The 13187-nt window shown below is 42.3% G+C and overlaps 1 protein-coding gene across 1 annotated transcript in view; it reads right to left on the reverse strand.

The window, feature by feature from the left end:
* ipo11 (importin 11) overlaps positions 1-13187 on the reverse strand; it is a 120512-nt gene that overhangs the window by 69102 nt on the left and 38223 nt on the right. Inside the window, exons 14-15 of the mRNA XM_085786498.1 lie at positions 12543-12590; positions 9703-9808 (exon numbers count right to left, since the gene is read on the reverse strand). Of these exons, the coding sequence (XP_085642624.1) occupies positions 9703-9808; positions 12543-12590 (154 nt within the window). The remainder of the gene's footprint in view (positions 1-9702; positions 9809-12542; positions 12591-13187) is intronic.

Raw genomic sequence — 13187 nt, forward strand, 5'->3', positions numbered from 1 at the left:
ATCAGTATGTGTCTAGGTGACACAAAGAGCTCCTTCTGGCAATTCTGAGATGTCAGTGTGAGTGATACTACAGGTGTGTGCAGCCGTGTCCAGTACAAGTCACAGACTCGTTTTGTGTTTGGGCATGTGTGTATGTGCTCAAAGATGAGATGCCGTCATCTGCCATCACTTTCAAACAGAAAAGACAGACAGCAAGTTGAGATTTAAGCTTGTGTGCAGATACATGCGACTGGGCATAAAGTGTGCGTCTGAGAAGCCATCATGTCAAAAAGTAACAGTGGGCTTTGTGTTTCTTCTCCAGCGGGGGTTTTTACTCTGGGCCTGAAGCTCAGCCACAAGTGTAAGTCACACAACAGTTTTGCTGTCAAATCATTCAATCGTTCAATTTCAAACTGCTACTGCTTCATATTGTGTAATACAAACGTACACAGGGCTAAAACTTAACGCAGTTATGTCCCTCCATGAACGCAATTACACTCATGGAATGTGCAAATTTGGAGGGTATTATCACACTTGACCATGGCCACTTGCTGACATAATGTTATTTGTTTTGCAATTAAAAGCGTCAATTGTCCAGTTACTATTTTTAACACTTGCATATTTAGACAATTTCTTGATTTAAAAAAAGTAATTACATCTGGGATGCAATAAAACTTTCAATGATTGATCTCAAAATCTAAACATACCCAGCCTGAGAACAATGAGTCACTCTATGACGTGATAATATTAAAACTCCACATCTGCTATATAATTACATTAAGTCTATATCTGGTGTCCCACAGTTTTCTAAAAAGGAGTTCTCTGTGAAGAGAGATGGCCTGCAGGTCCAATAAAAGCAATGACAGATGATACCTTTCTTTCATCTCCTTGCTTTTTCTCCCTCACGCTGAAGGAGGGGAGAGGGTGTGTGATGGCTCTGTAGCCTTTTGTTTGCATCATTGTAACACAACATGCCTCACATGGGCATAAGTGCTGTTTTGCAATACTTCAGATCAACTCTGTAACTGCATCAAAGGTTTGCATTTATTATCAATACAGACATACACACATCAGGTGTATGGCTTCTGTAATTGACAACCTCACAGCAGCAACTTGCTGGACTTGATTCCAGCTTCATGTGGAGGTACTAAGTGAATAACTGCACTGAAAAATATGAAAAAGAAAATCCCAGGAATTAACTCTCTAAATGAAACCCAACCCTAACCAAACCCTGGGTTCCTTTTCAACACTGTGGCCAGGCTGACCAAGAGCCATAGTGATGTTGAGCCATGCATCCCTCCGACTCTCAGCAGAAATGATTTCCTAACTTTCTTTACTGAAAAGATTGTGAATATTAGAACAAGGACCACAATGGACCACATATTACAGTGCCTACAAAAGCACCTCCCAGACTTAGTGCATACTTGGACATCTTCTCCCCCATCGACCTGTCAGACTTAACTTCTGCAATGACTTCTTCTAAGTCAGCCACATGTCTGCTTGATCCAGTCCCGACAAGACTACTTAAGGGTGTCTTCGACTTCGACTGGACACAGATGTATTAGCCAACTACAGTATAGGCCTATATCCAACCTCCCCTACATCTCCAAGATCCTTGAGAAGGTTGTCCTGGAGCAGCTACATGAACATCTGCACAGTAACAAGCTCTTTGAAGCTTTCCAATCTGGATTCAGAGAACACCATAGCACTGAAAGCGCACAGGTCAAAGTCTCTAATGATCTTCTTATAGCTTCAGACAGAGGTCTTGTCTCTGTACTTGTACTTCTGGACCTTGGTGCTGCATTTGACACCATCGATCACAGCATTTTGCTGCAGAGACTAGACCATGAAATTGGGATTAAAGGATCAGCCCTAAAATGGTTTGAGTCATACTTATCTGACAGCTTTCAATTCGCTGTTAAAGCTATGGTCTACGATTTGGAGCATTGGTAATTATTATTAACATCGTTTATACAGCGATTATGGTCCTGTGGTCCGATATACACAATATAAATAGCAAAAAGAACCAAAGAAATCCATTCAGCCGTGGGCCTGCATAGAAATTGACCAATGGGCGCCGTGCGCCCCGTCCGGCTCACACTGGCTCGTACCCTCCATCCAATCCCCTCATCTCCCCTGCTCCTCCTCGACCCGCCTCGTCCCCACCCCCTCCGCTTAGAAACTACAAGTAGTTGTAACCGCTCTGAGCTGCTCAGCCACAGACACATGAACCCACCAATTCAGCGCCTGCTGCCCCCCACCCCCGGTCGGTCTGCCGAAAAAAAGCCCCACCAGGATTCAGAGAAGCACAATACAGAAGCACAGAATGTGTTGCTGCCCTTATTACCGGTACCGGTGCCGCGTCGAGTCTCCCTGATCCTCTCCCCGACACACAGCCACTTCCAGCCGCAGCCTGACCGGGGTGCTCTGCACCCTGCACACCGCGGCCCTGCTGACCTACCCTGGTCTTCCTCCTCTCCCCGACACACAGCCTCACAGGTCTCTCTGCACTGCGGCGCCACGGAGCTCCAGGCCCCGGTCTTCCTGCTTCTCTTCCCCAGACACAGCACCCTGTGGCCCGTCACCCAGCACGAGGAGTCTCCCTGTAGCATGAGGCTGTGCTAATGGCTGCTAATGGCGGCGTTGCTCGTACCAGCGGTCGCTGCGGTCCCGTTGCCGACAACTGGCATCGCCTCATTACCGGCAGCTGGTGTACAGCGGCGGCATCGGGACTGGCGCCACCGCTATTAGTAGGCTAGCGCCGAGCACAGCCGAGCTGCACGGAGACTCGTTGCGCTGGGTGACCCAGGACAGGGTCCTCTGTCTGGGGAAGAGAAGCAGGAAGAGTCGGGGCCTGGAGCTCCGTGGCGCCGCGGTGCAGAGAGACCCCGCTCAGGCTGCTACAGCAGCGGTGCTGAGTTTATGTTGAACAGGTAATCTTTGGTTTTATTGTGGAAGTTGTGACTGTGAATATGTCATTTTACTCCGCATTCAAAGCCTCGTTTTCTGCAGGCAGCAGGCTTGTTGCTTGCTCCGCTCTGCTCTGTGAGGGGAGGGGGGGGAGGCGTGTCGCGAGGAGGCCCCGAGGGGAGGGCCATACGAGCTCGGAGGGGAGGGGCGGGGGTGTGTGAGAGGTGCTTTTTTCAAATTTTTCTCATCCTCTTTCAAATCGTAGACCATAGCTTTAATAATGACCATTCGGGTACAGCAGAGTTACATGTACCACAGGGCTCCGTTTTGGGGACAATTCTCTTCATCCTTTACATGCTCCCATTAGGCGATATAATCCGAAAGTACTTGATCAATTTTCATTGTTACGTGGATGATACTCAGCTCTACTTATCGATAGAGCCAGATGATTGAAGTCGCCTCATCAATCTGCAAGACTGTCTGAAAGACATTAAATCCTGAATGTGCTCTAACTTCTGGCTACTGAATTCAGATAAAACAGAGGTCATTGTGCTTGGACCTAAACATCCCAGGGACACTTTTTCTAATCAGATCGCTACTCTGGATGGCATCACCCTGAACTCAAGTACAACTGCGTGGAACCTTGGAGTCATTTTTGACCAGGACCTTTCATTCAGCTCCCACAAAAAAGCATGTGACTAGACTGCCTTCTTTCACTTGCGCAGTATAGCTAAGATTAGGAATATCCTCTCTCAGAGTGATGCTGAGAGACTGGTCCATGCATCACTTCTAGGCTGGACTACTCTAGCTATCTCTTGTCAGGATGTCCAAAAAACTCTCTAAAGAGTCTCCAGCTAGTCCAGAACGCTGCAGCGAGGGTATTGACAGGAGTCAGTAAGAGAGAAAACATCTCTCCCATCTTAGCTTCTCTCTGTTGGCTTCCTGTAGGATATAGAATACACTTCAAAATCCTTCTGCTGACTTTAATGACAACGCTCCATCTTATCTGAAGACCTCATCATTCCCTACTGTCCTGGCAGAGCACTTCGCTCCCACAATGCAGGTCTGTTAGTGACTCCCAGTATCTCTAAAAGCAGGAAGACTGGAAGGTAGAGCCTTCAGCTACCAGGCTCCTTTACTGTGGAACCAGCTCTCTCAATGGGTCAGAGAGGCAGACACTCTATCTACATTTACAGGCTTAAAACCTACAGAAAACTATAGGCTTATACCACGTCCAGACATACAGCGAACGGCAGTGAAAACTCACGCGAAGGTGTCCTGATATGCAGCGTGACGATTTTGTCGCGAGTATATTCTATTGGTTCAGAATCCAAACCAATCAAATTATCAAGGGACGTAAACAAACTTGTGGCGCTATTTTGTGATTCCTGGCATTTCCTGGTTGCCGTTTTTCACATCTTGGAGTGTTTTTTTTTTTTCATTTTATTCCTCTCATATTCCCCTCTCTCTGATAACTTGCTTGTCAACAGAAAGCAGCGTGTACTTTTCAACCAATAAGAAGTGTTTAGGGGTGGGACACGGCCGCGAAATGTCGTCCAGATAGAGACAGAGCAAGCGATTTTTTCAGGGTTGAGCGACATCGCTGGACGGAGCGATATCGCTCACGGCACGTCTGGACAGGCTGATTGAAAAGTATGCATTCTAATCACTTTTCCTCGCTTGCTCACTCGGGTCGCATCGCTGTATGTCAGGATGGGGTGTTAGACTGCTGGGGGACACATCTGGTTACATGGAGCCCTGTCCTGTCGCACATTTTTAACTGTCATTATCTGTTGCACCTTGTCGTTTGGCCTTGGTGTCTCACACTCCCTCTGTGTTTCCACAGATCCACTGGAGCTCCATCTTTCTGCACCAACTGCCACCTGTATTGCTCCCTTCCCCCCTTTCCCCTGCTGTTAAACTGGCCTGCCCTCCTTTCTCACGAACCAGTCTGCCATCCACCACTCCCATTAAGCTGGCCTGTTCTCCCTGCCTCCCTCCCACCAGGAGCCGCCTTCATTCTTGTGAATAATTCCCATGTTTTTGCATATTATGTGTTATAAACTGCTTTCTTGTAAACAACATCTTTTGCACGTCTGCCCGTCCTGGGTGAGGGATCCAGTGTTTCCCACAGGTTTGCAAGGATCCCCCGCTCGGATGAGGAGGAGGATCGCGCCGTATCAGTTTTGCTTTTACCATGGACTGCTATTATGCACGCGCGCTTCTCTGTGTGTGTGAGAGAGAGAATGCCAAAACGGAGCGGCGCTAGGCAGAGATGAATGAACGGAACGATATTGCGTTGATAGAGAAAAAAAAGCAGAATCAATTTGTGGCGCTTGGTCTTGGTTCTGTGGCGCTGCGCCACACATTGGTCTATGAATGGGAAACACTGGGGATCCCTCCTCTGTTGCTCACCCTGAGGTTTCTCCAAATTTTTCCCTGTTAAAAGGGTTTTCTATGGAGTTTTTCCTCAGTTGATGTGAGGGTCTAAGGGCAGAGGATGTTGTTATGATGCTATGTAAAGCCCTTTGAGATAAACCGTTTGTAAAAATGGGCAATACAAATAAAATTGCCTCGCCTGGCCTGGTTATGAGCTTGGAGGCAAGCAGGCAGCTGAAATCTCGCCAGTGTGGGAGCAGGTGGGTTTACTCCCCAAGCCTGGGGACCGTCAAGGACACCATTAATTTGGCTGCTCAAGTGGCATGGGATTCTCCATAGAAACAGGCTTTATGTTTAGCTCTTTTTTGTACCCCTCTAAGCATAGTGCTTCCATTATCTAGTCTTTTTATTGTTCTTTGCAATGTGGATCAAGGTCTAAATAAGCAAGCTGTATAACACAGCCAATACCCAGAGGGCCAAGGAAGACAGGCAGCTCAGCCTGATCTGGAAATGTTCTGGTAACAGCAACAAATATGCACCGGGCAAGTGTGTCAACCAGAAAATCTGCTTTGAATGTTGCTTCTGGCAGATGCCAAGAAAGGTATTGTCCCTCTGCTTCTCCCGCGATGTTGCCAATCTTGGGAAATATTTCAGCATTATCATTTTTCACAGGGTAGCAAAACTAAATGTGATCAGAGCAGACTGAGAGTATCTAACCCTATTTCCTCAGGAACAACACAACATTGTTGATATAAAGTAAACAGACAGGTCAAATACTTCATCAGCTGAATGCAATTCAGCTCTCCTAATATAGGCTTTCTCCCAGTACACTCAAGCAAAAACACAGGAAATGATTAAACAGAGAGAATAAATACATAATATAGACACATTAAGATAAACATATGCAAGCATTTAGCAGCCAGAGGGTTGACTATGTAAGGAAAGTAAAACTAACCATCATCAGCAAATACATTTCTGTTGTTTACTTGTGTTTGTACACTCAAACACAGGAAAATATACTTGCACAAAAGTAGTAGGCAATCACTGATTATTTGCATTCAGTATGCATAAACATTATCTACGTGTAATGAAAACAATGAATCATGAGTCTATTGAGCAGAGAGAAAAGGTAATTTTGAAAAATCATTATTGTAGTGAGCGAGAAATGATTATTTGAAGACTATAAGGCTGTGGCACTTGAACACTTCAGATAAGTGAGGTGGCAAAGGCCATTATAAGTAATCACAAGTCTACGATATAATACTTAATGAGCTCTGAGCTGGTCCTTGCAATTCCCCAATATCAATCAACCTGAGCACCATAGGCATTAACTTTAAGCAACGTCAGTAAAAAGAAACATCAACCAGTATAAAGCTCAGACTATTGTGCAGCATGTTTAAATTTGATTTAACCTTTTTTGAGTCACTGCCACAAAGTGTGACAGCTCTTTCAAATGTTCATCACACTGCAAATGACACTCGAAACTTTCTGACTGCCAAGTGTATAAACTGTACATACAACGTGTAGTTCAGTTCCTGAGAATATTTAATTAAAATTCTGTATCATCAGTTTAAGTGTTTTTATTGTGTGGAAATACATGTTGCTTCAAAAATTTATTTTTACAAGGCAAAAAAGATGGTGAAAGTGGAAGCAGCTGTTAATTTAACTAATCTATATCATAAATATTCAAGCAGCCAAAGTAAGGATTTATGTATTTATATTCAGCCTTTGCTGCAGAGCCATTTTTTACTTTAGATTAGTTCTTTATCAGTTACATTGGAAAATGAATAATACAGTATTTCAGATTTGTGATCCCCAATGAATGTTTGGCTCTAGCCACTGTAGTTCCTGCGTACCGCCTGAGCCAAGGACCATGATTGGAGCAGCACCTGGTCCAGCTCTCCAATCAAGTAGATACAAAAGTCTGGCCAGACTGTCATTTGGTGCAGCTGGCAACCTCATCTTGCTGGTATGTCTCTCACTAGTTGTTGTTTGAGCTTGATAAATGTTAACTTGAATTAACAATGTAAACATTTGAGCATTTTAGATACTTAGGAACTTGTTAAACTACCTAGGGAGTGGGCCAGATAGGGCTTTAACAATTAATCACACACAATTGCATTAGTCTTTCCTAGAAATACTACGAACAAGGATCCACTTCCCCTTTTAGGTTACAGATTGGACCAAACCTCTTTATCATGTTGATTTCTATGGCTGATCTGCATGACCAAAGGTTGAATAAAACCAGTTAGCTTCCTGAACTGTGGTTTATCACTTAACCATAATGTATTTATGTAAAGGCAACCCCATCCAGGGATGTATTCAAGGTGTGTTGCAACAAGCTACCACAAGGGCAATTGGATTTAAAATGTTTTCTGGAGTATTCCTTTAGACAGCATTGGGCAAATTGTGAGGAATTTCAAAAATAATTGCATAATAGCAAACCTACCTGGCTCTGAGAGGAAGCACAACATTTTAATCAAGAGGCCTCGAAAGTCCTTGAATGGCCTTCTCAGACTCCAAATATAAATCCCATAGAAAATCATAGGTGGGATTTTAAAGATGCAGCAAGGAAATTATTAAACCTCAATGAGTTGGAAGCTTTTGCATGAGAAGAATGGGCAGAGATTCCACAAGAGAGGTTTCAGCAGCTTGTCAGGTTTTACTGAAATCACTTCATCGAGGTTATAAAGGCAAGAAAGGATGCTCCGCCAAGTACTGAGGTTGGGGTTTGAATAATAGTGTACATGGACATTGGCCAAAAGAACTACAAAAAAAACTCCTCTTAGTGAAGGAGATCAGTGAACATGTTCCTGCTTTATTATCCATGGTGAATTTACAGCCTCCTCAAAAGAGAGTGGGAACATCTAAAATCTTGACAGCCTGATTCAGCACATCAGAACTGACAGGGATGGGAGTTGAAAAGTTTGTGTCTGTGTTGTCCTTGGCTTTACTTAAACGTAAAGACATAATGGCAAGTACAGTGCATACCTCCGGCAAGGTCAAATAATCCTAAATGTTTGTCACATCCATATTATTAAATAATAAAACCCAAATTTGAATGTGTGTGAACTTTTACATCAAGAAGACCCATACATTACTTACTAGAAATTGATTTTAAAAATGCCCTATCCAGATACTGACTAAGACAATCTCTTTGGTGGTGGGAGAAAAAAGAAATCCTCTTAGCACAAGGCTTTATCACCATGTTGTTTCAAAAACACATTAGTTAAAGGATTAGGGCAGTGTTATCTTTTAATTATCAAAGATATAAAGAGTGCAAAGAACTATTAACAGGCTGCTAGCATTTGTGCCCTGAGCCAGACAACTGAACGGATGAAATCCCTCCACCGTCATCAAAACATTCAGTAGTGTTTCAACAGTTGTTCGTTTTCCTTTATTCTTTTCATCTGTTATTAAGGGAGTGGCGTAAAATATAGATGTGTGTTCACATTTGTGTGCAAGTGTGTAAGAAACCAAGATGACTAAGATCAACAGAGGTGGTGTTTGGCTGAATTCCTGTGTCGTTTGCTCATTCATATTTATTTCTCATTCATTTCTATTCGTACACCTGTGACCAGCAGTCATTTTGACTTATTCACAAAATAATCAACCAAAACTTTTGTTATCTAAAAAGAAAATGTCAATTATATTGAAAGGGTGTGAACTGAATAAAAATAAAAATTAGTTATTCACACCTGCAGCGTGTGGGAACAGAGCCACCATGACATCAGTAGACCTGCACTCTGACGTCAGTACCAACCTGTGTGGCTGACCTTTTGAGTCCTGCAGGCTTTTTTTTTTTATTTTGATAGTCTTGTCATCTCTGTGTGTATGGGGCATTTCTTTGTTCTTCATCTCACTCATGCCACCTTGCCTCTGGCCACTCTTCCTCTTTCCCAACGCTATTTAAATGATAGATGAATGCATTTAAATGCACTCATCTATCATGTCACTGTTTATTTTTATTGCAGCTGAGCCATGACCATATTAATGTTCTTTCTTAGTTTGTACAACTGTTTTTTGTTTTTTTTTGTAGAGTGATTATAGGAGAACAAGTAACAGTTGTTAATGTGATCGTGACAGGCTCTGGCTCCAAACATCAGTTGGCTACTTATGAGTCTTTTGGCATGCAGCGACTGTGCTGCTGACTGTAATTAATAGCTGGACAGAGGTTAATAGTCAATTACATTGAGTTACACAGAAAAGACTGTTAACTATGTGATGTATCAGATGCAGATGCAGTAAAACAACCACCCATTTCACCTCCTGAATAAATTAAGGTGTCACTCATATTGTTTCAAACATACATAACACTGGGAATGCAAAATGTGTCCGTAATTGGTGTTCACACACGCGCGCGCCTGCATGGCAGCAGTGCGCAGTAAAAGTGAAACTCATACGGTAAGAAATGCATCACTCCCAACACAGTACCTGTGATGGTTGACTTGCAGCTCTCCAAGAAGCTGATTCTTGAACCACTGGTCAAAATCCACATTGTCAAACAGTTCATAGGCTGCCAGTCCCACTGCATTGTACACTGCAGATAAAACAACCAAAGTCAGAAAAACAATTTAATTTAGTCATAATACCACTGAAAATATAAAATATCTAAAAGGTGCAGTATAAAAGAGAGCTAGTTGTGTAAGAAATACCATTCAACAGACATACAACAGCTTTATTTTTATTTGCTACTTTTAATAGTAATTTTTAGCATTTTTCCACTACAGGAGTAGTGAAGGTCGTATCTTAATCACACTGCATTGCATCACTTGTTAGGTTTTATTTCAATCTTCAAAATTTGATTGCTTAATGTGGATACAAATCATTTCAAACTGGGCTCCTCAGTTCAATGAAAAACAATAAGATAAACTGAATCTGCTATAATTCTGTCATGCAAAATAATCATAACCAAGATAAAAAGATAGAAAAGCAATTTCAGCAACAGCAATTTCTTGGCAAATACTGTATATCAGAAACAAAACTAAAAGGGGGTATTCAAGCAGAAATTGGTGAAATAGTGGCAAAAGCATAGAGGGAACACTACAAAAGACAAAAAAAATGAGACCAGAAAAATGAAATATGAGAACAATATAATATTGAAAAACATACAAGTGTGTCTTGTTGCATTTTAAGATAGCAAAATGAAAAGAATGACAGGAGTGAAACTGAAACTTTTTCCATTAAATTAATTATAGGCTTTTATGCAAGGTTGGCACTGGGCAAGAGCACACTGTGATCTCAAGAATGTCCGTTTCAGTGTGGTGTCATAAGGTGCGTTTCCATTACAGATTTTTGCAAAATAAAAGGGATATCTTTGATTTGAAATTTGAAAAAGCGCAATTGCTATTTGCATTTAAGGTGTTTTGCAAATGACCCGTAATCTAGTCTCACGATATCCCATAATTCTCGCCCCGCGAGACTTCACTTTGAGGAAGATGGACGTAAGCATCTTGCGTTTCCATGGTGACGGTACAGTGAGCTGCTACTGTTATTGTTTTTAACAAAGACGAAAACAGCGCTTGATTGCTGAAAGGCAAAGCCCGTGTGGCACTGGCAGCGGCCAGTCGGCCACAAATAAAGGACACCAGCTGTTGATGAGGTGCTGACAACAATATACGGTGGTCGTGTCCACACACCGGGGTTGGTTTATGTGACTGGAGGGGACATTTCGGCGCAGGAGGGAGTGGAGCGTGGATGCGAGCCAATCTCCTTCAACCATGCACAGGAAAGGAGAATGATAGGAAAGGTTTTTCTAATTTATTGAGAAACAATGCCCAGGTCAGCAATGCATGCCAAAAAGCATGTCATTCATTCGTCCCCTCCAGTCACATAAACCAACCCAGCTGTGGACACACACGGATCCGGTGACGCTGGTGACGTGTAAATGTGAAAAAAGTGTTTCCATAGCACTTTTGCGATACACGTTTATATCGATACGCCTGAAAAACCATATTTATTAGAGAGGTTTTTCGAAATGTACGAGTTTCCATTACCTGTTTTTTATTGTGATATTTAGGTTTTGCGCATTTGTAGGGGTAATGGAAACGCACCTATAGAGAGAAGATGAAAAGGAGAGAAAAGCCAAAGCAGAGAAAAGAAAGCCGGGAAATATATAAAACACAATAGGTCTCTCTCGGTGGAATGATCAAAAATCTTATTGAGTTGCAAAATGCCTTACAGACATAGTTTCTCTCATTTATCTTGGCAAACAGATGGATGGAGGGATAGCCAGGAAGATGGATAGTCCAAAGGTACTCAAGGAGTGGCTTTGGCCCTTATCATAAACCCAAAGCTTTGAGGAGTAACATTTTTTTAGGCACTGTACATAAAACTGACAGGAAATTGCAAAACACTCACAAAGAATAATGTGCATTTGCTTTCCTTCTTTCTTCAACTGAACAATGAAAAGGCAGATAAGAGCTCTGTAGTGCTATTCTTAGTTCTTCATTAGTACTTTGATTATCACATTTGGTGGTGTTGTATATAGAGTCCTATTTTTGTGGTTCAAAATTAGGTCTTTGTAGGTTGTATGCTACTGGTCAAAGTACTAATGTTAAATATTTCACAAAGAGGAAGTTAATGCAGTTGCCAGTGCAGCAATAAAATGACAAAGGTGGTACAGACACAAGGACTACAAAAAGATGTAAATACCTCATTGGCGCTGGCAGCAAAAAAAAATGCTACAAGTATCAGCACTAATATACTCTTTGATTTATTTATTCAAACAGAATAAATCCCTGTGGTTCTTGTACTCCCATTTAACCTCTTCAATCTGCTTTAGCTGTGTCACAAATTATGTGTGTCGTGGATGACCACAGCACAGCTTGATCATCCACTGATGTGTGCCGTTTTATCAACACTGTCAGCAGACTGCCGAGATCTCTACAGGTTTCCAGCTTTAACAGAGGCACTCTTGGCAAAGAGAATTAGAAAGACAGAGAAAAGAGAGGAGGAGGAGAAGGGGGCAGGATATATTGGATTGCATTATAAAATGCAACTCAAAAGAGAATCTGTAGGTAGAAATATCCATTTGAGAATGCTTGTTCTACATCCTGTTGCTCTCATTGTTCAAACCCATCTCATTTTACCCTGTTCACCCTCTCTTTGGTTTTGCATTGTTTAGAAATGTAGTTATATAATTTCCATGACAAAGCCCATCTGACAGGCTTTACATTTTGTGCTGAAGACATTATAGTAATGTCAGCTAAATCCGGTTCTTGAGTCCAGATCAGTCATTTAGGCAGAAAGAGTAGATGAAGCCGGTGACTCACCTGCATCCTTCATTAGCAGCTGGACGGAGTCTTCAACATTGGTTGGGCCTGCAAAGGCACAAATACACACTGGATGTAATTTCAGTGCAGAAGCAGGCTGCGTTTGGAAGATAAGGGATAAAATAATGCAAGTAATAGTGCAAGTCTTTTTTTTAAGATGACAGCAGAGCTATAGGATTTAACAGACCCGGAAACAGACCATGATGTGTGTTTGAGCAACATAAGATCTACACACCACCAAGAGAGCAGTGTGTATGTGTTCATGTATGTGACTGACTAATGAGTTGAGAGAAGCTGTTATGATGTAGGTCATAGCCAGGGAACCTGAAGGTGCTGTCAAGCCTACAGACTGCATGTTACATATACCGTGACTGCTAAAGGCGACATGAACAAACCTGCATGCTCTGCTGTTTTACAAAATTCGAAATGTATCAGTCACGCAGAAGCAACCATTCGACATTTCATGTGGCACATATTGTGTTACAAGGATTGAATGCAGCAGAATATGTGCATAGCAAGGCAATTTTATCTATATTGCATCTTTTAAGATAATTTGCATAAGTGTTTGTATAAGGTATATAAATGCTATGTAAAAGCATTAAATACATCCAGAACAATACAATAACCCATACCTGCACCACAAAC

The sequence above is a fragment of the Trachurus japonicus genome, chromosome 9 (assembly GCF_045865225.1).
Source record: "Trachurus japonicus isolate A0001 chromosome 9, Traja_1.0".
Lineage (NCBI taxonomy): Eukaryota > Metazoa > Chordata > Actinopteri > Carangiformes > Carangidae > Trachurus > Trachurus japonicus.